General features: G+C 44.5%; 1 protein-coding gene across 1 annotated transcript in view; it reads left to right on the forward strand.

Annotated features, from left to right (window-relative positions):
• Positions 1-4,096: 4,096 nt before the first annotated feature.
• Positions 4,097-22,737, forward strand: part of syndig1l (synapse differentiation inducing 1-like) — a gene marked incomplete at both ends in the record, with an annotated part of 127,660 nt that continues 109,019 nt past the window's right edge. Inside the window, one exon of the mRNA XM_084314730.1 lies at positions 4,097-4,639. Coding sequence (XP_084170856.1) covers positions 4,097-4,639 — 543 coding nt within the window. The remainder of the gene's footprint in view (positions 4,640-22,737) is intronic.

The raw sequence follows: 22,737 nt of genomic DNA on the forward strand, positions 1-22,737 counted from the left end.
ACACATAGCCTACTGTGTGTACAGATGGTTTCAAACTGTATTTTAAATTAGAAAGCAAACTAAATAAATGGACAAGAGAAAAATATATCTCAATTTGGTCAGTATTGTCATTTGGACAAACAAAGCCATTACTTTAAGTTGCAGGCAAGAAAGACAAGTCTGTCCACTGTCTCTCCCAATATCGATTATTAAAATATATCGCGATAATTATCGTTATCGTTATATCGCCCAGCCCTATTAGCAAGCCTCAGGTCCGCACACCCTGCCTATAACAAACCTCAGGTCTGCAAGCCCTGCCCAACAAGCCTCAGGTCCACAAGCCCCGCCCAGAAATGGGGTACTGCTGCAATGCAAATACACCCTACTCGATGCCCTAACCCTTTCACCTCTCACACACAGCCTTTGTCTGCTACTCATTGCAAATTACCTCCATATCAAAATAACACAGAGACACTTAAGTTCGGAGCCACAGAGCTGTGAACTGGAGAGAGAAACGATGTGGAACAATGTCAGACATCCAGACAAAAGGTTGTATAATTGTGGGTCTAGCAGAGACTGACCCTGAGAACCACCCTGTTGGCTGGTCTGTGATCAGCCATCCCTGAGTAAGCCTGGGAGCAAAGGGGCTGCTATGTTCTTATTCCTATAGGGGGGGGAGAAACACGTGAAATACAGGAGGTCTGGCAGGCAAGCCTGCAAACAAAAAGAAAACATGGGAAAGGGATGATGGATCACCTGGTTTTGACAAAGGAAGGCAAGGGGAGAAAATAGAGGGAGGGAGAGAGGAGAAAAGAGAGGGAAGGAGAGAGGAGAAAATAGAGGGAAGGAGAGAGGAGAAAAGAGAGGGAGAGAGAGGATAATAGAGAGGGAGAGAGAGGAGAAAAGAGGGGGAGAGCGAGGAGAAAAGAGAGGGAGGGAGAGGGAGGAGACAATAGTGGGAGGGAGAGAGGAGAAAAGAGGGAGGGAGAGGAGAAAAGAGGGGGAGAGGGAGGAGAAAAGAGAGGGAAGGAGAAAGGAGAAAAGAGAGGGATGAGAAAAGAGAGGGAGAGAGAGGATAATAGAGAGGGAGGGAGAGAGGAGAAAAGAGGGGGAGAGCGAGGAGAAAAGAGAGGGAGGGAGAGGGAGGATACAATAGTGGGAGGGAGAGAGGAGAAAAGAGGGGGAGAGGGAGGAGAACAGAGAGGGAAGGAGAAAGGAGATGCGAGAGGGAGGAGAAAAGATGGAGGGAGAGAGGATAAAAGAGGGAGGGGGAGATGAGAAGAGAGGAGAAAAGAGAGGGAGGGAGGGGGGTGAAAAGGGGGAGGGATGGAGGAGAAAGGATGGAGAGAGGAGAAAAGAGGGAGGAAGGAAAGTATGCATAGAAGGAGAAGTAAAGGAGTGTGAGTGGACAATATGCCTGGAAGGAATGCAATATGCTAAGGTGGAGCTGTGTGTGTGTGTGTGTGTGTGAGTGCAACATATGTGTCTAATGTGAATATGTATGTGTGTGAATTTTGTGTATGTGTGTATTGTAAGGGTGTGTGTGTATATGTGTGCATTGTAAGGGTGTGTCTGTGGGAATTTCTTGTGTGTGTGTGTGTATTGCAAGGGTGCGATACATGTGTGTATCTGTATAGTGTGTGTTACAGAGAGGAGGGTCAGTGGATGTCTAATCCATCTCCTCTTGAGGAGATCTCTGGGCTCCGCTGCCCCATCATCCCTAAGGAGACCCGTTCCACTTCCTATAGAAGGCTGTTACATAACTACATACTACATGGACCTGAATAAATAATCATGTTAGAAATAGGAGCTTGACATGACCTTAACATTATATTGCGACTTCTCAGAGTGCTGGCTTAATACATGCAAATGAAAAGGATGATTCCTTGTCAGCTCCGCTGTAGATCCCCATGGCAAAATGCCCAATATTGGATTTAGTTTTATGATAATAAATGAGCAGATCCCTCCGGTCAAGGTCATAAAAGTCATGTGGGAGGCCCAGTATGTGGGTTAGCCTCTCAATAAGCTGACTGGTATGCAGGTTACTCTCCTCTGAACCAAATCCCTATGTGACATCCTCCGGGCACGACGCAATTAACACAAGTAGATTTCTTGAACTGATTTTAATGAAGCTTGTTCATTCTCCATCCAAACCTTCATCCAAACCGTAAAATCTTATTGGCTGCTTGCCAGTATAAGAGAACATCGATGCGTTATGGTGGTATGTCTTTGATCCTTATCTTGGAAGATTGTCTTGTTAAATTGTCTTGATGGATTGTCTTTTGCTTGTTAAGATTGACAGGTAAGTCAATAATCCACCCACAGCCATGTCGCAACTCAAGAGAAAGAAGGCGGAAACACGTCACCGGATACCAGGTGGACCAAGTCTCGTGAGATGAGATAATTGCACAAACAAATAGAAATAGTGCGCCACTAATATATCTTATATAAACCCATAAGAAATATAAAGAAATACAATTGTGTGTATTATTAATATACAAAAATAAGCATATAAAATTGTAAACGAATATAACTATATTAACCAACTGTTAACCATAGCTGCAGTTACAACCTATCATTCAATTCTCACATCCACGCTGCCAGTATGCATTATGAATGATCATGTTGACCTGCCATTGGCAATAACCTCCTCTTTCTGCGTCCCTGACTATTCTGGTAAGCTGACCTGAAGAAATCTTTATTCTTTTTATTATTATTTTTATTATTATCTTTTTCCCCCTTCTTTTTCCGTTTTTCTCCCATCCCAATGTTAGTCGTTATGCCAATTCCCAATCCCCCTTCCTGGTCGTTGCGCACTCTACCCCCCTACCGTCGGTCTGGGAGGGTGGAGACTATCACATGCTTCCTCCGACACATGTGTAGCCAGCCCACTGCTTCTTTTCACCTGGCAGCGCGGACTCTCACTGGGAGAGTGTAACGTGTGGAAGGTCACACTACCTCTCCCAGATCCTTCCCTTGCTGTGCAGGCGCCCCGACCGAACTGTAGGAGTCGCTGTTTACAATGACCAGGACCCACCCACGCCGGCTTCCCACCCGCTAACACGGCCAATTATGTTAGTATGGACGGTCGGCCAAGCCGGAGGCACCACAGCCGGATTCGATCCCACTGGCTCTGTGGTGGTAGACAGACGCTTAGTCCGCTGCCCTAACCGGCCGCCAAGAAATAATCTTTTTGATCTGATTGCATTTCTATTTCAATCGCAGATGAATCAAATGAAGGTTAGAGGGTTCGCTACTGAGACGTGCAGTGAAACCATGCAGAGTGTCTTCCTCTCTACAGAAGGGAAAATCTGACTGGAAGCCCTACATGAGAGAAGAGATGAATCACCACTATCATAATAATCATTATGATAAAAACGAACAATGTTTTGTTGCATCGCATTGAGGCCTGTAGATTGTTGACATCTGTAAACGCGATAGTAAACAAGACATCTGTGGTTTAAACACACACACACACACACACAACACATAATAGAACTCTGACATACAGTACACAAATGCACAGAGGCTGATACACACACACACACACACACTTGCATGCATACATTATTATATGCAAAATAAACCGGCATAACCAAGGCCAAGGGGAACTGAGGGGAGATTATTTTCATGCCTGTGTGTGTGAATGTGCATGCACTTACAGACACATGTTGAGTGAGGTTACAGATCTAAGTTCATTGAAGTGTCTTGAGAGGTGAGGCGTGTGAAACGAGGACTTTGATGTCGTAGGAGTGACGGTTAAACTTTGATCAGAGAAGAGCAAGTGTTTGGTAAACTGTTATCTCCCGGTCGGTGTTTCTCCTTTCATTTTTCACATTTCATCTGATTTCTGTCTCACTCATATCCTCCTCATGTTTTCTCTTGCTCTATTTCTCTCTGCCTTTTCTTGCTCTCACTCTTTCTCTCTGTTTCTCTCTCTCTCTCCCTGCAGCTCATGGAGTGTTGAGCACCATTAGCGTGTGCCTCGCCATCATAGAACATCACAGAAGACCTCATCCGTTCTGTCTTACTTTCATCCTCCCTGCTGTCTCCCCTCTGAAGCTAACATCGCCCCAAAAGCTCCACTGATCCTTTGATCCCCCTTCCCTCACCCGCCATGGAGAACCTTAGTGAGCTCCAGAACCCCTTATTGGACAAGAACAGCAAACACGTCGTCAACGGTTATGGGGGCGACTTCCCCAACAACCAGTACCAAGAGAACATTATCAATTACTTTGTTACCGGTGGAGGAGGAGGAGGAGGAGGAGGAGGTGGCGGCGGAGGAGTCGTGAACAACAGCAACATGATGAGCGGTGGAGGAGGAGGCAACAACAACACCACCAACGGGAAGACGAAAGCGCAGCTGCTCGACGCCACCTCCCTCCACCTGGCCGTGGAGGCCTTCTACGGGCCCAACTTCATCCTGTACAAGGACGACGGCGGCGGTGTCAAGGCCAAGGAATACAACAAGAGCGAGACCTGCTGCGAAACCACCTTCACCGAAAAGAAGGGGGCCAAGGAGGCGGGCGACCCAGCGGCAGGGGGGGACACGCCCGGCGGCACGGAAGACCCACAGGCCAAGCTGCTGGAGGACGCCGAGCACGTGAAGATCCAGACCGTCTCCTACGAGGTGGAGGAGGAGGAGTATGTGGAGTACGAGGTGAGAGATGAGAAAGAGAGAGAGGGGAGACGGATGGAAAGCGCTAATGCGTGGTTTGTGTGTGTGAGCGCGCAAGAGAGGAAAATAGAGAGAATGTGTAAAAGAGAGGTATAGAGAGCGAAAGTCTGTATATCTGTGTGCTTCTGTCTGAGAAAAAAAGAGAATGTGTGCTGGTGTGCCTGTGTGTCTTTGTTTGGGTAGCCATACTGAAGGATTGGACTTGATGCCTGGATCGCAGTGACATATTTTGAACAGCAAATCCCATTTGATCTACTGACCTTGACCCTAATCCTGAACTCACCCTTGGATAATAACAAATCAGCCATGCCTGTATCCCCTAGGGATATTAGCTGCCGTGTTACCATTCTCTCCAGTAGCCAACAGCGTGCAGTAGCCAAGAGGGGATTTAGAGGATTGGCTGGGCAGCAGTGCAAAAGAAATAAGAAAAAAAAATAGTATGGAACTCGACCAGTGACCTGTCATGCTGCAGACCTAATGGACTGGCTGCCCGCACCCTTGAGTCCATTTGAATTCACTTGAATGTCTGTGGTAAACACAGGGCTGTTGAAGTGTTAAGCAGTGAGGGACCTGCCTCTGTAGAAAGGTGCCACCATTCAAGATAAGAATAGAGAGAGAAGACAATTCCTTGGTTATCCAGTGCCTATTAGGGATGTGCATCTCCATCACCGAGGCAGATGCGATGCGCATCTCGATATGGTGCCAAGTTGCCAACGATACGATACATTAACGATACATTTGAAGCACCGGGCGATACGATACGATTCACCCCTGTTGAGATACGATACGATTCGATACGATTTGGGGCGATACGATGCGATTCAATGCGATGCAAAATAATGATACAATTTTATGGTATGACAGAGGATTTGGTTGTATTCCTTATATGCAGCTTATATTATTATTAAAAATAAAATAATCTACTGTAAGACAATTTATATAAAAACTATTGTGTGCCTAAGACTTTTGCACAGTACTGTGTTTTCTATCCACTTTAGCTAAAAACACACACACACAATTTATATATACACACTACTGTGAGACAATAATAATCACACACAAAGGGATAATGGCTTATAGCAGACTTAATGATTTTATAATATTTCAGATAATGAAATTAAATGTTTATCATCAACTATCCAGTTAGTATTTATATTGTAACGTTTGGCCACTTTTAATCATTGAACGTAGAGAGAGAGAGAGCGAGAGAGAGAGAGCGCGTTTGAGTTTGAGCGTTCTGATGTTCCGTAGCTCACCACACCATGATGGCATTTTGTCAACACAGTTGGAACCTGGAGGAAGCAATATTGCCAATAAATGTGAAGTTATCTTTGAACCTGTTGTCAAGCGTCGTCAATATACCCCCCCCCCCATTTCCTCTCTAATGGAACTGGTGTTGCAGAGTCACATTAGTTAGTTAGTTAGATAGTTTAGCGTTAGCTGAACGGCTAACAGTGGCTAACGTTAGCCAGCGGCTACTAACGTTAGCCAGTTGGTCAATTCAATTCATGTCTCCTCCTCGACTTCCACTGTTTGTTGATAACTGTGACGTGGCTCTCGCCTTCTGTAGTAGCGAAGCAAAGATAGTCTCTCTGCTGCTGAGTGCTGACAGAAGTGGATGAGAGGAAATTATATGAATGAATCGGTTTTGACCGATGCAATGACGCTAACAACAGATGCATCGCAAGTTCAACAGAATTGTAGCCGATGCACACTTATTCCACCGGTGCACTTACATTTACATTTACATTTAGTCATTTAGCTGACGCTTTTATCCAAAGCGACTTACAAGTTCTGTACGACAAGCCATCAGGAAGGGCACAACTCTATCAGCTGAGCAACAATGTTCATCAAAGTGTTGAGTGCTACAGTGTAGGTTAGTTTATTAGGACAAGTGCATGACAGTACGGTTAGTTAGGGTTAGATTTTTTTTTTTTTTTTTTTTTTTTTAATTCAGATAATGGTTGAAGAAGTGCGTCTTTAGTCGACGGCGAAAGATTGGACGTGATTCGGCTGTCCTAACTGGGGTGGGTAGTTCATTCCACCATTGTGGGGCAAGGACTGAGAATAGGCGACTTCTCTTTGATGACCCTCCCGGAGCTTGGATAGGAGTAGGTCTGAGGCGGCCAGAAGATGCAGAGCGTAGGGGTCTTGAGGGTGTGTAGTTAGAGACCATTGACCGGAGGTAGGCGGGAGCGGTTCCCTTTGCCGCACGGTATGCTAGGTCGAGGGCCTTGAAGCGGATTCGTGCAGCAATGGGGAGCCAGTGCAGGTCCCTAAGAAGTGGGGTGACATGGGCCGACTTCGGTAGGTTTGAGATCAGGCGGGCCGCTGCGTTCTGAATGAGTTGAAGAGGCTTAGTGGCAGTGGCCGGGAGGCCAGCGAGCAGTGCATTGCAGTAGTCGAGGCGGGAGATGACTGTTGATTGGACGAGGAGTTGGGTGGCTTCTTTTGTCAGGAAGGGGCGTATCCTTCTGACGTTGCTCAGGAGGAATCGGCAGGTTCTGGTCGTCGCTGCGATGTGAGCAGAGAAGTTCAACTGGTCGTCGAGGACAACACCAAGGTTCTTGGCGGTCGGGGACGCAGTCACAGCTGCATTCTCGACTGTGATTGAAAGGTCGGTTAGGGGGGAGGATTTGGCCGGCAGGTGGAGCAATTCTGTTTTGCTTAGGTTCAGTTTGAGGTGGTTGGACGACATCCAGGCTGAGATGTCGGACAGACAGGCCGAGATCCGCACAGAGACGTGGATATCTGAGGGAGGGAAGGAGAGGAAGAGTTGAGTATCGTCGGCATAACAATGGTAGGAGAAGCCATGAGACGTGATAATGTTACCCAGTGATTTAGTGTAGAGGGAGAAGAGAAGGGGTCCTAAAACCGAGCCCTGGGGGACACCCGTCCGCAGGGGGCGGGTGGCCGACAGGGTCCCTCTCCATGACACTTGGTAGGAGCGGTCATTGAGGCATGATGACAGCCATGTCAGCGCAGAGCCAGCCACTCCCATTCCTGCGAGGGCCGCAAGGAGGATCTGGTGGTTGACTGTGTCGAAGGCTGCAGATAGATCTAGGAGAATCAGGACAGAGGAGAGGCCTTTCGCTTTTGCTAAGTGAAGTGCCTCTGTGACCGCAATGAGGGTTGCATCTTGAATGTTTATGCCGGTGCACCGATGCAAATCTGTGAATCTTAACATCACTAGTGCCTATAGTGAACCCACGCCTCACTCCAAACAGTTTGGCAGAAGTGGTGAGGACTCGACCAGCGGAATCTTGCTTTACTGTGCAAGTGGCCTACTGTGTTCGTAAAGAGGCTGTCTCTGATTTCCGTGTACAACAGCTAAATGAGAGAGGGGAGAGACGCTGAAGACACCGCTGTGCCACTTTTCGAACTCGCTCCTTGCGAAATGTCCTGTTCCATCATGTCACACCTCATTGCTTTTAAGGATAATTGGATATAATGTATATGAGCGGGTTATTGGGAGCTCACCTTGTTCATTCAAAAGACTAAGTGAGCATATTAATTTATTGGTTGTACTTTTCCAAACATTTCTTGTTTGGATGTGAGCAAGCACATGAACGAGACTCATTAAAAACCTGTGAGTTTGGGAGAAGCAGAGATAAATACACAATGGGTCTCATTACTGCAGCCTCCTTGGGGAAAGGCCAATGATACAGTGGAGTATGACTGTGGGAGGGAGTTTTTCGCCAACCCCACCTATGATCACAACACTGCATGCACAGACCCCAGACATGCAATTCATCCTCTGAAATATGCATGGTGTGCGGTACACCGAAACTTATTTTACCTCCTGGTCGAAGTTGAATGAGACAATGTTTTACTAAATGTTGTCATTAGTTTGAAAACAGAAAGCCCTCAACAGAAAGCTGTTGGGGGGTGGGTGGGCATATGTGTGTGTTTCATTGACTACACTGTAGTTTAAAGATTCAGTACAAGACCACATCAGTCTCTGCAGTTTTGTCCTCAAACTGTGTCAGTGGAGATTGTTACTCAGAAATCCAAGCTTATTATCCTGGGTTGTATTGTACCAAGGTGTAATGTGCACTGGGCTACTCTTAGCATGCACCGACCCGCATATGGGAAGTTTTTAGGACAATTTGCCCACCGGCACTTTGGCGACCCCTAGTGGCTCGGGTGTGCATATTTTGTAATACAATATATATATCGAATTGAAGGCTTATTTGTTGCCTGTCGATAGCGACAAAATCTGACAACATCCGTTCAGCGGTTCTCGAGTTACATGCCGGTATTTGAGGCTTGTGCAAAGTACACGGTATTGCGCAAAATACCACTCCCGATTTTTGGCGCAGTAGTTCAGTCAATCTAGATCCGATCTCGAAAATGATTGTGGATCGTTGTAGCCAATGAGTGTGGCCAGGGCCGCCTGGGAGAAATGCGAGGCCCTGTGCGAGATTTAACGCGAGCCCCCCCCCCCCCCCCCCCCCCAAAGTTTTTTTTTTTTTTTTTTTTTATACAGTCAACATATTCTTAAACAATAGCGCTGCCCGAGGCGGGGCATGATACAGTCAACATATAGCAAAAGAGAGAGCGAGAGAGAGCTCCCGTTCTACAGTCAATATACAGTGTACAGAGAGAGAGAGAGAGACACACATTGGAAAGAAATTGAAATGCTATTTGGCCCTAAACAGAGAGTACACAGTGGCAGAATACCTGAGCACTGTGACTGAAGATCCTTGAGCACAGCCTAGCCATCGAGAAAGGCCGCCATAGGCAGACTGTGTGTGTTAGAAAGAGAGAGAGAGAGAGAGAGAACATGTGTGTTTGTCATGTGTGTGTGTGTTAGAGAGAGACTATAGCATGTATGAGAGATTCAAAAGGACAAAGATCAACACTTAAATCCAACAAGAAGAGGGTCTATACCAGAGAAACCAAAGCAGCAAGGAGCCAATGGCCGACATCAGCTAAATAGGCTAGCCAGGTACTGTGACACCAGGCCACGTGACACACAGCTTTGGCCAACGGCCCAACGCTACCCAAACGACCATTCACACACAGCACATGTCGTATCTCCAAATGTTGTGAAGTAGCATATGTTTTGCCTGGGAAAAAACATCGTTATTAACAAAACATTCGGGAGGGGAAGGAAGGAAGAGTGGGGTAATGTCATGACATCTTACCTGCACGAGGAATGCAGGGCGAAAGGCCGCAACACAGGTCTCCACGTTGACGAAAGGCCTCTCGCTGTCGGGACAAAGCTATGGCCAGAGCCTTGTCATGGTGCAGGCCCGACTACATCTTCTGTCAAAGATGATGTCGTAGTCAGAGTGCCAGGGCCTGCTATTCTCAAGGCTAACTGATAGCATCAAACGAACGTTCTCAGCTGACGCTAAACAGCTAACTGGCTAACAGTTAGCTCAATCAGGCACCTGGCTGTATGTAGTAGCCGCATAGCTTGCTTCTGCGTTAGCTAACAGCTAACAAGCTATGCGGCTACTGTACATACAGCCAGGTGCTCTCACCAGGCACACACAGTTAGCTACTAGTAGTACTATATATTAGCTAGTCGACCAGTTTGGCTCCAGAGAGAGAGAAAGATAGATAGGTCAGGTCCACGGCGGGTATATAATCATAGGTTGACTCACCATAACGCAGTATCAATGAATGCGGCGCGGCGGCGCCAATGGTAAAGTTGGAAGGAGACTTGGCCCACGGTGTAATTTCTTCTTCTTCTTCTTCTTCTTCGAGTACTTTCCGGCAGACTGGACACCTTTCGGCGTATTGCTGCCTAACAGATTTATCTGCTCACAAGTTCTCTTCTCCTTCTTTTGAAAAGACATCCACTCGCCTCGCTCCTCTGAATAGCGCTGAATTAGATAATCCCTGTACCTCGTGTAGCCTTTAGCTAAGCTAGCTACTAGCCGACATGATCATGGCTATATCCCGACTGAACCACACGTTAGCACTCAATATTATAACGTAGCTAAATCTAACTAGCTGTCCCTGTCTTTAGCTGGGATGGCTAGCCTGACTGAACTGTCTAACATGCAACAACTTTCATCTTCAGTCCATCTGCCGAACAATGTCCTCTTCATCTTGGCTGGCATAACCTCCAATGCTGCACGCGCGAAATAGTCAGACTCTACCTTACCTGTAACCCCTCCCCTCATTGAAACCAATTCTGCTGCAAGCCTCAGAGCTGCCTCCAATAGTGTATCTGCAGAGCCAATAGTGTATCTGCAGAGCCGCAGAGCACCCTCGCGGGAAGGGGGGCCTCGCAAAAAAAATAAAAAAAATATAAAAATTTTTTTAAAAAAAATAAATAAAAAATATTTTTTTTTAATTTTTTTTTAATTTTAATTTTGCGAGGCCCCCCTTCCCGCGAGGCCCTGTGCGACCGCACTGCTCGCACACCCCATGAGGCGGCCCTGAGTGTGGCTTACCAATGAAACACCACGTGGGGATGTATGAAGTCTATGAGAAAACTCAGTTTTTCTTTTGTACACAGTTTACCAAAATCACTCCTAATCACTCATTTCTGAATGGATCTTTATGACATTTGGACATGTACTACATAAGGCTTCAGGCTATGGGTCCGTATGGATTTGTAAGCCATACCACCTTCTGGGGAAATAATATCTCTGGACTACTACCTACTACAGAAAAACTTGAGTAACAAGTTTTTCTACAACTCAGACCTATGTTACTCTGTTACGTTAGCACTAAAAGTGAATTTCCTTTCTGGAATCAGAAACTTCAGAATGTCAACTTTCAAAAGAGACCAGGCTCATGCATGTGCTATAAGTATAAAGTATAGTATTTTGGTTTGCAAAGTCCTCAAGTTCAAGTAAAAGAAAAAGCTCTTTTGTCTGTGTGTGTGTGTGTGTGTGTTAAGGCTGAGCCCGAACGTTCTAACGTTCGTTCGTTCCGCTGGCATTCGGACTTTAATTAATGCATTCGGACGTTCGGGGGAAAAAAAATAAAAAAAGGAGGCGCGGGTGAGGCGATGTGAAGAGGCGCGTCCCCGCGGCGGCGCGCGGGGTGGAGTCGAGGCGAAGATGCGCGTCCCCGCGGCGCTCGGCTCATTATTCAATCATGGCAGCTGCAAGTGGGAAGACTTCACCTGTGTGGAAACACTTTAAATTAACAGACGACAAAGTAAAGGCTGTGTGTCAAATCTGCGACAAGCAGTTGGCATTCCACGGTGGCACATCCAACCTGGCTGCTCATATAAAAAATGTAAGTATTGGGCCCTAATTAGTAATTAGAAGTATCGCCATTCGCCACGTGCAGGCTGCGGCCTACTAAGGCCTAGTGGCCTGGCCGGCGCCTGGCAGCCTGCTGTGCGAAAGCGTGATGCTGTTGGCCTGGTCTGGTCTCAAATAAATACAATAAGAACAAAATGATATATGCTAATAATAATAACAAATTCATTATTTTAGGTACATAAACTGGATCTGGACGGCGGGCCCACCTCCTCAACCACGACGCAGACACTACTGCAATTTGACGCAGCAAAACCAATAACGGAGAAGAGAAAGAACCAGTTATTGGACTCGATTGTGAATTTTATTGCTTTGGACATGAGGCCCATAAATGTAGTAGAGGGTGAGGGATTCAGGAGAATGGTTAATCTGATGGCGCCAGGTTACACCATCCCCAAAAGAGCCACTGTTTCCAACAACCTAACCCTGAGGTACGGGGCCGTGCGGGAGAAAGTCTCCTTGTACATTTACCATGCCACCGCTGTGGCATTCACAACAGACGCTTGGACGTCGGTGGCGATGGAGGCGTACATGGCAGTCACCTGTCATTTTATTTCTGACGAGTGGGAACTACGGGGTTATGTATTGGAAACTAAAGAGCTGGAGATTAAGCATTCGGGAGTAAACATCGCCCAACGCCTGGGTGAAGTGGCTGGCGCGTATGGCATACCCAACTACAAACGAGTGGCTGTTGTACACGACAATGCCAGCAACATGAAGCTGTGTACCGAGACACTTACACAGGACCCAGAAAATTGGGGCAAGGTCCAGGGGGTCTGCTGCTCGGGACACACTTTACAGCTGTGCATAAACTCCTCTCTCAAACAGAGCACCGTGCATCGCACTGTTGCAGCGGGCAGGAATCTGGTAGCGCATTTTAGAAAAAGCGCAAAAGCTACAGCTGCTCTGAAAGCAAAACAAGAACAGCAGAATGTCATATATCACAAACTAATCCCAGACGTTGCCACTCGTTGGAACTCCACATTGTCCATCTGCATTGCTTTGTTAAAAACAACTTGTGCATGTGGACAACTTATCTTCTTGGCACACAACATGAAGAGAGTTTAGACCAATAGGCCGACTGCGTGAGTGAGGCATCATTTTATTTTGGTTACTTAGTTATTATATATCTGCATTGCTTTTGTTAAAAACAACTTGTGCATGTGGACAACTTATATTCTTGGCACACAACATGAAGAGAGTTTAGACCAATAGGCCGACTGCGTGAGTGAGGCATCATTTTATTTTGGTTACTTAGTTATTATATATCTGCATTGCTTTGTTAAAAACGACGTGTGCAATAAATCCCACATTTGTTAATTATTATTATTATTGTTAATGTATATTTTAAATGTTACAAGTTGTTAATGTTCAGAGTTGAGTGCCGACTTGTTAATGTTTCAATTACTGGGCCTGTTTTTCTATATTGTTTGATTGAAAAGTGTATTAACAGATTGCAGAATGGGTACAGTATAACAGTACATACAATTGTTAAGGGGATGCAGACCAGAGAGACTTTCGTCTTATTGTTTACATCATGCAGGTCCCCCATTTTCATTTATCTGCATTGGTGCAATAAATCCCGCTTTTGGAAATAACTTGTCTCATTTGATCCTTAAATCAAAAGGTAGAAGACCTATCGAATATTCAATCGTAATTTATTTCAGTTTTTTTCCAGGGGTAATGAAATTAATCTATAGTATACAGGTGCCAAGTGTCTATAGTCTAAATGTTTTATTACGATACTAGACAGTAAAGTTAAAATGCACAATAACGTGTAATATATAAATCATTGTTTATGCTTCATGTTCATCCCCCCCTCTGTTCTGAGTGACTTCTGAGGCGATAGAAACATCGCCAAGTGCGCAACGCTCGAACGCAGCCAATTGAAAAATGCACGAAAAGCAATCAAATGTTGAAATGTATAAAAAAAAACTATATATATAAATGGGATTATGATATCACAATACTATCCAAATATATGCACTGGATAAAATGTATATTACGTTCACACTAATATAACTGTTTAGAATAGAATAGTCTATTGGGTGAGTGCGGCTGGCTTTCGTGTGACATCACGTCCGGGAGCGGGAGTCAACCAGGAAAATCTATAATAATCACAGATACATTCAGTCAATACTGGATCTAACTAAATGGATTTATGGATTGGATACACATTTATGGACATTTCAAGCCCGCCAGACCAGAAAGCTTCGGTTATTCCAATTCATACGGCAATGTTCTACCGGGACAAAAAGTGAGTGCGTGATAACATGTTTGACTGCTGTCTTTTCCCTTTGTTTAATTACATGTTTACATGAACAGCCACCACTGTAAACAATTTTTTTTCACCAATAGATTATGCAATGCCGCCCTCCGTAGGATCTATAATAATACAAAAAAAAAAAAAATTATATATAAAAAATAAAAATGTAATAAAAAAAAAGATTTTATTAAAAAAATTACAAAAATCGAACGTTCGTTCGTAGACCCTGGCGAACGTTCGAACCCTAAAAACAGGGTTCGGGCTCAGCCTTAGTGTGTGTGTGTGTGTGTGTGTGTGTGTGTGTGTGTGTGTGTGTGTGTGTGTGTGTGTGTGTGTGTGTGTGTGTGTGTGTGTGTGTGTGTGTGTGTGTGTGTGTGTGTGTGTGTGTATGTGTGTGGCGTACACGTGTATGCATGTGTGTGAATCTGTATGTGTGTGTATGTGTATCTCAGATGTTAGTCATACACCAACAGCCTTTTACTAATGGGCACCCATGTCTAATGGTCGCTTCTGTAGTCTGTAACTCATTCAGAACGCAGCGGCCCGCCTGATCTCAAACCTACCGAAGTCGGCCCATGTTACCCCACTTCTTAGGGACCTGCACTGGCTCCCCATTGCTGCACGAATACGCTTCAAGGCCCTCGACCTAGCATACCGTGCGGCAAAGGGAACCGCTCCCGCCTACCTCCGGTCAATGGTCTCTAACTACACACCCTCAAGACCCCTACGCTCTGCATCTTCTGGCCGCCTCAGACCTACTCCTATCCAAGCTCCGGGAGGGTCATCAAAGAGAAGTCGCCTATTCTCAGTCCTTGCCCCACAATGGTGGAATGAACTACCCACCCCAGTTAGGACAGCCGAATCACGTCCAATCTTTCGCCGTCGACTAAAGACGCACTTCTTCAACCATTATCTGAATAAAAAAAAAAAAAAAAAAACAATAAAAAAAAAAATCTAACCCTAACTAACCGTACTGTCATGCACTTGTCCTAATAAACTAACCTACACTGTAGCACTCAACACTTTGATGAACATTGTTGCTCAGCTGATAGAGTTGTGCCCTTCCTGATGGCTTGTCGTACAGAACTTGTAAGTCGCTTTGGATAAAAGCGTCAGCTAAATGACTAAATGTAAATGTAAATGTAAATGTAGTCCTTTAAGATACACCCAACGGCACAAAATACTAATTTTATAGATCCAAACGTTCAATTTAAAGCTTTCTTAGCCAGCATTTTGATCTGGCTTTCCTTTCTTGAGAGGTGAAAAGGGTTTAAAAAGGAGATACATGCTCCCATGGGGGTTGAGACTGGGATTGTAAGCAACAGATGGAATATGTTCAAGTCTTCTGCAATTTACAGGCCTAATACATTTGAATAGTTTGAAATGCTTGAGTTGCATGATTGACTAGGGATGGGCACAAGCAATCGACTACTTGTTACACAACCACCTACTTGACTAGTGACATAGTACTCAAAATTAGCAAGTTGATTTATTGGCTGAGACTGAATAGAATATATAAATATTCTGTCACCTTAAACTTGTAGTGACAATTGAATCCATGGGGTATCCACGTATTTTCAAACCGGATGTTGAGCCTGTTGAAATTAGACTCTTCTTTTGATTTGTACGACAACATTTACAGGAATAGTTCACCAGCAACTTCCCAGTGTTCAGATCTTTTAATTTCGAAAATACAATGCAAACTAGACTGAACAGAATAATGCAGCATGGCTTTGTTGATAGAGTGTTTTTAAATCGCTGCCATGGCATGAACGCGACATAAACGTTGAGGAGGTGCATGTGGACACCTTCTTGTCTCTGTATATATCATACTATGACTTAAATTAGTACCTGTAAGTGTTAGTTAGCTAGCACCAGATAATAGTTCATTATAAAGAAGAGAATCCCTTATCACAGATATGAGCACACATATGAACTGGATGCTTATATTATGAAATGTGTTTCCCATTAATTACATAGACTGTGTATTTTTTTATTTTTAAATATAAAGTTTGCCAATAGGGATGTATCAGTAGTATTGGCAGTGGTAGTAGTCGTAATAGTAATCCAGTATATTTTTTTATTTTCTAAAAAATAAACCAGTTCAACACAGGTAACCACTTTTGCTTCATTTATTTGATGGCTCAAATGTATGCTCTAGTCCAGTGGTTCCCAAACCTCTCCTCGAGACACCCCAGCCGTTCCATGTATTTGTTAAATTCGACCACCAGCACACCTGATTCAACTAATAAAGGGCTAGTTAAGTTGAATCAGGTGTGCTGGTGGGGGAATTTAACAAATACATTGAACATCTGGGATGCTTCGAGGAGAGGATTGGGAAGCACTAGTCTAGTCGATTTTGTGTTTTGAGCAAAGTTCATCATCGATCTAGCCTCTTTATTTTGCTCTCAAAGTGCACCAGATTGATGCATTTAAGTTAAAAATGCATACCCAGGGGCCAAGGTTCACCCACCACAGTCTCACAAAATCCTGTTTCTCTGCTTCGTGTTAGCTTTCCACCTCAAGACAATTATGGATCAGGGTTTGTCACAATACAAAGTTTACACATGTCAGACTGCTCATTGTGTACTCAGGTACTCATTTCTTGGGTGTCAAGTAGGCTGCTCAACCACTACAATTACTTGAAATTCCCATCAATACAATGGAGGTTGTTAGGCTGAAGGACGTGAGCAAGCTCTTCTTTCTGGCAAGAAAGATCATTATTATAGCATATACCAGGGCTATTCAACTAAATTGTTCAGGGGGCCACATTGTCAGAAACCCAAGGGGCCAGGGGCCGGACTGCCACGGCGCCTCCCCGTGCTATGAATATATGTACACTTGACACAACACACAACCACATTTTCACAACTTTTATTAAAAAAAGAAGTAGTATACTTTTCAAAAAAAGTGCTTCATTTATGTGCCACATCTGCAACATCTCCTGCAGAAAGTGCTTCATTTATGACTGTGCAACAACTGCAACATCTCCTCTTCAACATTTCAATATAAAAATAAAATAAAAAACAAACAAGTGCATGATGTGCATCTGAACATTCTAACATCAACACTTGAACAAAAAAACACATTTATAGTGCAGCTGAGCTTATGAAAAAGTGCTTCATGTCTGTGCAACAACAGCAAATCACAGCATCTTATTAGCACTTTTTGTCCACTCTTAACTCTCAAACATCAGGTGGGTGGGGGGCAGACAGGCCTAGCCTACATACACACATCTAATGAGAGCGATTGCACTTCTTTGACTGGGCAATGGCAGAGAAAGAGGGTTCATTTTTGTGGAAATAGCAGCTACATTGGCAAATGGGTTGCTCACAAAATGCATCAATTCTCTGGACATGTCAAATTCATCAAATCGACTTGCAAAGTTTTCCCTCAATTTATCATTAATTGAGTGACTTTTGGCTCAATTTGTGCGTGTTAACGTTGACCTAAAAAAAAAAAAAAAATTATTATCATGTAATCTTTGGCGGGCCGGTCAGAATCATCCCGCGGGCCGGATCTGGCCCGCGGGCCGCCAGTTGAATAGCCCTGGCATATACCCTTGACATCACTCTTTACTGTGATAACCAGGCGATTTAGAGGATTAGCTGGGCGGCAGTGCAAAAAAATTATATGGAACTCGACCTGTGACCTGTCATGCTGCAGACCTGGCTGCCCACGCCCTTGAGTCCTTTTGAATTAACTTGAATGTCTGTGGTAAACACAGGGCTGTTGAAGTGTTAAGCAGTGAGGGGCGTGGCTCTGCAGAAAGGTGCCGCCATTCAAGACAAGAATAGAGAGAGCAGACAATTCCTTGGTTGTCCAGTGCCTATAGTGAACCCCCGCCTCACTCCAAACAGTTTGGCATAAGAGGTAAGGACCCGACCAGCAGAATGGGGCTTTACTGTGCAAGTGGCCCACTGTGTTCATGAAGAGACTCTCTGATTTCCGTGTACAACAGCGAAACGGCACTTTTGTAATTCGCTCCTTGCTAAATGTCCTGTCCCATTGTGTCACACCTTATTGCTTTTAACCTCTTAAGCCCGATGGGTCCGAACCGGACCCACAATGACATCACACCATAAATCCATCTCTACAGACTGTATGAATTAATGTTTTATTTTTTTTCAAATGTAGCCAAGAGTAAAGACCCTAACCCTGTCAAAACAGCAGTCAATGTGTATATTTTCAGCATTGTTTGTTTACCAATGAGTTTAACTGTATAGTGAAATATAAGATTGTAGAAATCTCAGGCCATTCGGTCAGTAACCGGCGCATATTGATGGAAGGAAGTGGTGCAGCCAAAATTGAGTGTAGTCTTTTGAAGGAAGAGACCCGAGGGCTTTCTGTTATTACAGAATGCGTTTGTTTCTCTACCTTTCTGTGAACGTCTAGCAAAATACAGTGTTACAATCTGATGAAAAATGGTGGAGAAATTTACATTATAAAAAAGTAACTGTACTTACAGTAGGGTTGTCACGATACCAACATTTTAGTTTCGATACTATACCAATATTAATTTCGATACTTTTCCTCAAAATCAGGGAAACACTCTCAGATGTCATTATTGTTCTTTATTTTAAAACACAACAATGAACAATGACAAGAATAAATAAATTAAATTAAAAGCAATGGCATTCAAAATGCTGGAGAAGTATTTTTTTACTCAAAACAGTTGCTGTACCTACAAGGTTTCTGAACCCAGCTTTCTCAACTGTATATATATTGGAACTTGGTCCACACAGATGAACTCTGCGACTGCCCTGTTGATCCTTTTATCATCGTTGGACTAATTTGTGTACTTAAAGGCCCACTTGCAAGCTATGCTAGCTCTCGTGACTACAGTTCCTTATACGACATTAGAAAATGTCCACAATGCTATTCGCAAGAATAGAAAATAAATTGAAAAGCCTAATAATAAGCTATACATAGCCTAAACTACCGTGCTGAAAGCTAGTAAACACAGCATCTCTATGGCTTAGTCACAAACGTGATTTATACAGAGACATTTGACAATTGCCCATTAATGGTTCATACATACTGTATAAAGACAACGGAAATCTATTTTATATTTGTTAAACAACCTACAATATGACATAACCTAGTTCTAGATTATGATAGGCTATAATCAGTCTCACTCATCAAAATGTTTTCTAGGTAACTTATGGTATCTCAAACTAATTAGGCCCTGCTATGACAAATGTATAATAATACAACCATACTTTTTCTACCCCTTGAATTTTTTTTAACTACAGAAGTCTGCTGCATTTGGCTCACAGAGTGACTCCCCCCACTCAGAAGCAACCTAACGTAAGGTTATGTATATAACCAAGTTCTGTGAGTTATGGTGACGCTCAGCATCATACTGCACTGTACTTCACTTCGTGCACAAGCACTGAATAAAAAATTCCACCATGTACCTTTACATCCCAACATTCGTCTGGCCACACCCCCATCCGCTTAAATCAAATCAAATCAAATCAAATTTATTTATAGGGCCCAACAACACACGTTAATGTCCCCATGGGCCGTACAGATCTTCTTTAAACAAGTCAAGAAGACAACATAACAATAAGTCAAGAACAGAACAAGAACACCATAGGGTCCAAACATTTTTTAGATGAATGCAAATAAATGAAAGAATGCAAGCACTCCCAGACATACCCCACGCGAAGGTAAGGAAAAACTCACTAAAACCTAACAATAGGGAAAAAAAGCTCCACAGGCAATGTGGAGGAGAGAAACCTTAGAAGGGCCGTTCAAGGGGGGATCTCCCTTCTTAGATGTCGGTGATAGTAGTGTTGCAGACGGACAGTTGGTAAGCATGCACTCATGTGTGTGGTGAGACACAGATGAGTGCATGCAATAGCAACTGTACATTTTGAAAAATTAAAGATAGAGCTAATAGCGATAGCAACTGAACATTTTGAAAGATTAAAGATAGAGTTGATAGCGGATCTATTTGAGGCACAGGGGCGGCGCAAGAGGGTCACGTCCTCCCCGTCTTAGTCACGGGACATTCAACACTCCGGTCGTTGCTCAGGGACAGCCGGAGACAGGGGGAAGGGGGGTGGTGCAGAGAGGGTCGCGAACTCCCCGACATCATCGCGGGACATCCGGCACTCCGGTCACCACTACGAGACCTCCGAAGACAGGGGGGCACGCAGAGGGGGTCGCAATCTCCCGGCCTTCGTCACGGGACGTCCAACACTCCGGTCAACACTCCAGGACAGCAAGTCATAGGAAGACAGGGAGACGGGACAGGCGTTAGACAGCTCATGAGATTGTAGTAGGCGGACATAGCAATAGATACAAGTGGTAGGCATATATGTGAATGGAGTAGATATATGAAGTAAGCGTATTATGTGAATAGAATAGAAGTACTTAACCCAGCAATGAAACCGCGTTGACTGTTAATCTGTTAACAGTCTGTTAATCAGTTGACAGGACCACGGACAGACGGCGGTGAATAACTGATCCAATGCCTCGGAGGTGCATGTAGAGCAGTCACTACAAGCTTGGCCAAGACCCCGAGGCATCCATCACCTTGGTCAGCGCCAGGAGACGGGTACTCAGAGAGAAGGGGGAGGGAGGGGGGGGGGGGGGGAAGAGTTAGAGAGTTCCCATGTTTGTGGTGCTGCAAAGGAGCAGACATGTAGTACCCTGTAGTGCCATGTAGTACCCCGTAGTGCCATGTAGTACCCTATAGTACCCCATAGTGCCATGTAGTACCCCGTAGTATCCTGTTGTACCCTGTAGTGCCATGTAGTACCCTGTGGTGCCATGTAGAGCTATGTAAGCCATGTAGTACCCTGTAATGCCATGCAGTACCAAGTAGTACTCTGTGGTACCATGTAGTACCCTGTACCCTAACTAAACTACCCTATAGTAAACTACCCAGTGGTACCATGTAGTACCCTGTACCATAACTAAACTACACAGATTAATCTAAAGGTCAGTCCCCGACCAGGTGAGATCAAGGTAGGTTGAAGGAGAGAGAGAAAAGATGAGTCTTAAGCAGGGATTTAAAAGCTTCGACAGAGCAGGCGCCCCTGATGACGGCAGGTAATTTGTTCCACAGGTAGGGAGCGCGGTAGACAAAGGCTCTGTGGCCGGCGGATTTCTTTTTAACCCTAGGGGTCGATAGAAGCCCCGCATTTTGTGAGCGCAGAGCACGAGCGGGCGAGTATCGGGAGATGAGATCAGATAGATAGAGCGGTGCAAGCCCATTTAAAATTTTGTAGGTGAGGAGTAGCACTTTAAAGTCAGAGCGGGCTTGGATAGGAAGCCAATGTAGGGCGGACAGAACTGGTGTGATGTGATCAAATTTTCTAGTTCTAGTTAGTATCCGTGCAGCCGCATTTTGCACGAGTTGAAGATTTTTGATGCTTGAATTAGGTAAGCCTGAAAAAAGTGCATTACAGTAGTCCAGACGTGATGAGACAAAAGCATGAATCAGGGTTTCAGCATCAGCCAGAGTTAAAATGGGGCGTATTTTTGCGATATTACGAAGATGGAAGAATGCAATTTTGGTGACATTTTTTATATGTGCATTAAATGAGAGGGAGGAATCAAAAATGACTCAGAGGTTTTTTATGGTGGAGCTCTGGGATACATGACAGGTATCAAAGTTGAGGGAGATGTCCTGAAACAGGCCTCTGTGGTTTGGGGGGCCAACAATTAACATCTCAGTTTTATCTGCATTAAGGAGTAGAAAGTTTTGCGACATCCATTTTTTGATGGCAAGCAAGCAGGCCTCAAGGTTTTGTAGTTGGGAGGAATCATTTGGCTTAATAGGTATATATAATTGGGTGTCATCAGCGTAAAAATGAAAGTTTATGCCAAATTTGCGTATGATATCGCCGAGGGGTAGCATGTAAATCGAAAATAGCAAAGGGCCCAGGACAGAGCCTTGTGGGACACCACATTGCACTGGGAGGGTCTCAGATGTTAAATCATTATAGACCACGCAGTGTGTTCTATCAGTTAAATAGGATTTAAACCAAGCTAGTGCGAGACCCCGAATGCCAACATGGTTCTCAAGCCGACCTAGAAGAATCGAGTGATCGATAGTGTCAAAGGCTGCACTGAGATCAAGCAATAAGAGCACAGAGGTGAGGTTTGAGTCAAGAGAGAGCAGTAAGTCATTTGTGACTTTGGTAACCGCCGTTTCGGTGGAGTGTAAGGCTCTAAAGCCAGATTGAAATGATTCATTAAGATTATTGTTTGATAAATGGTCAGTAAGTTGCGTTGCGACGATCCGTTCTAACACTTTGGATAGGAATGGGAGATTGGAGATAGGTCTGTAATTTTTCAAGATTAGAGGGTCGAGGTTCGGTTTTTTAAGTAATGGTTTAATGACGGCTGATTTAAAGGCCAGGGGCACCACGCCAGTAGACAAAGAGGTGTTGAAGATATTGAGTAGGGCAGGGCCTAGAGTTGGGAAGAGTTTTTTGATGAGAGTTGCTGGGAGAGGGTCAAACAGACAGGTTGAAGGTTTAGCCGCGCCAACCAGTTTAGAGAGGGCACTAAGTGAGACGTTTTCAAGGCAGCATAGCGTATGACTGGAATCAAAGTCA

This window comes from Notolepis coatsorum (genome assembly GCF_963971535.1).
Source record: "Notolepis coatsorum genome assembly, chromosome: 5".
Taxonomy (NCBI): Eukaryota; Metazoa; Chordata; class Actinopteri; order Aulopiformes; family Paralepididae; genus Notolepis; species Notolepis coatsorum.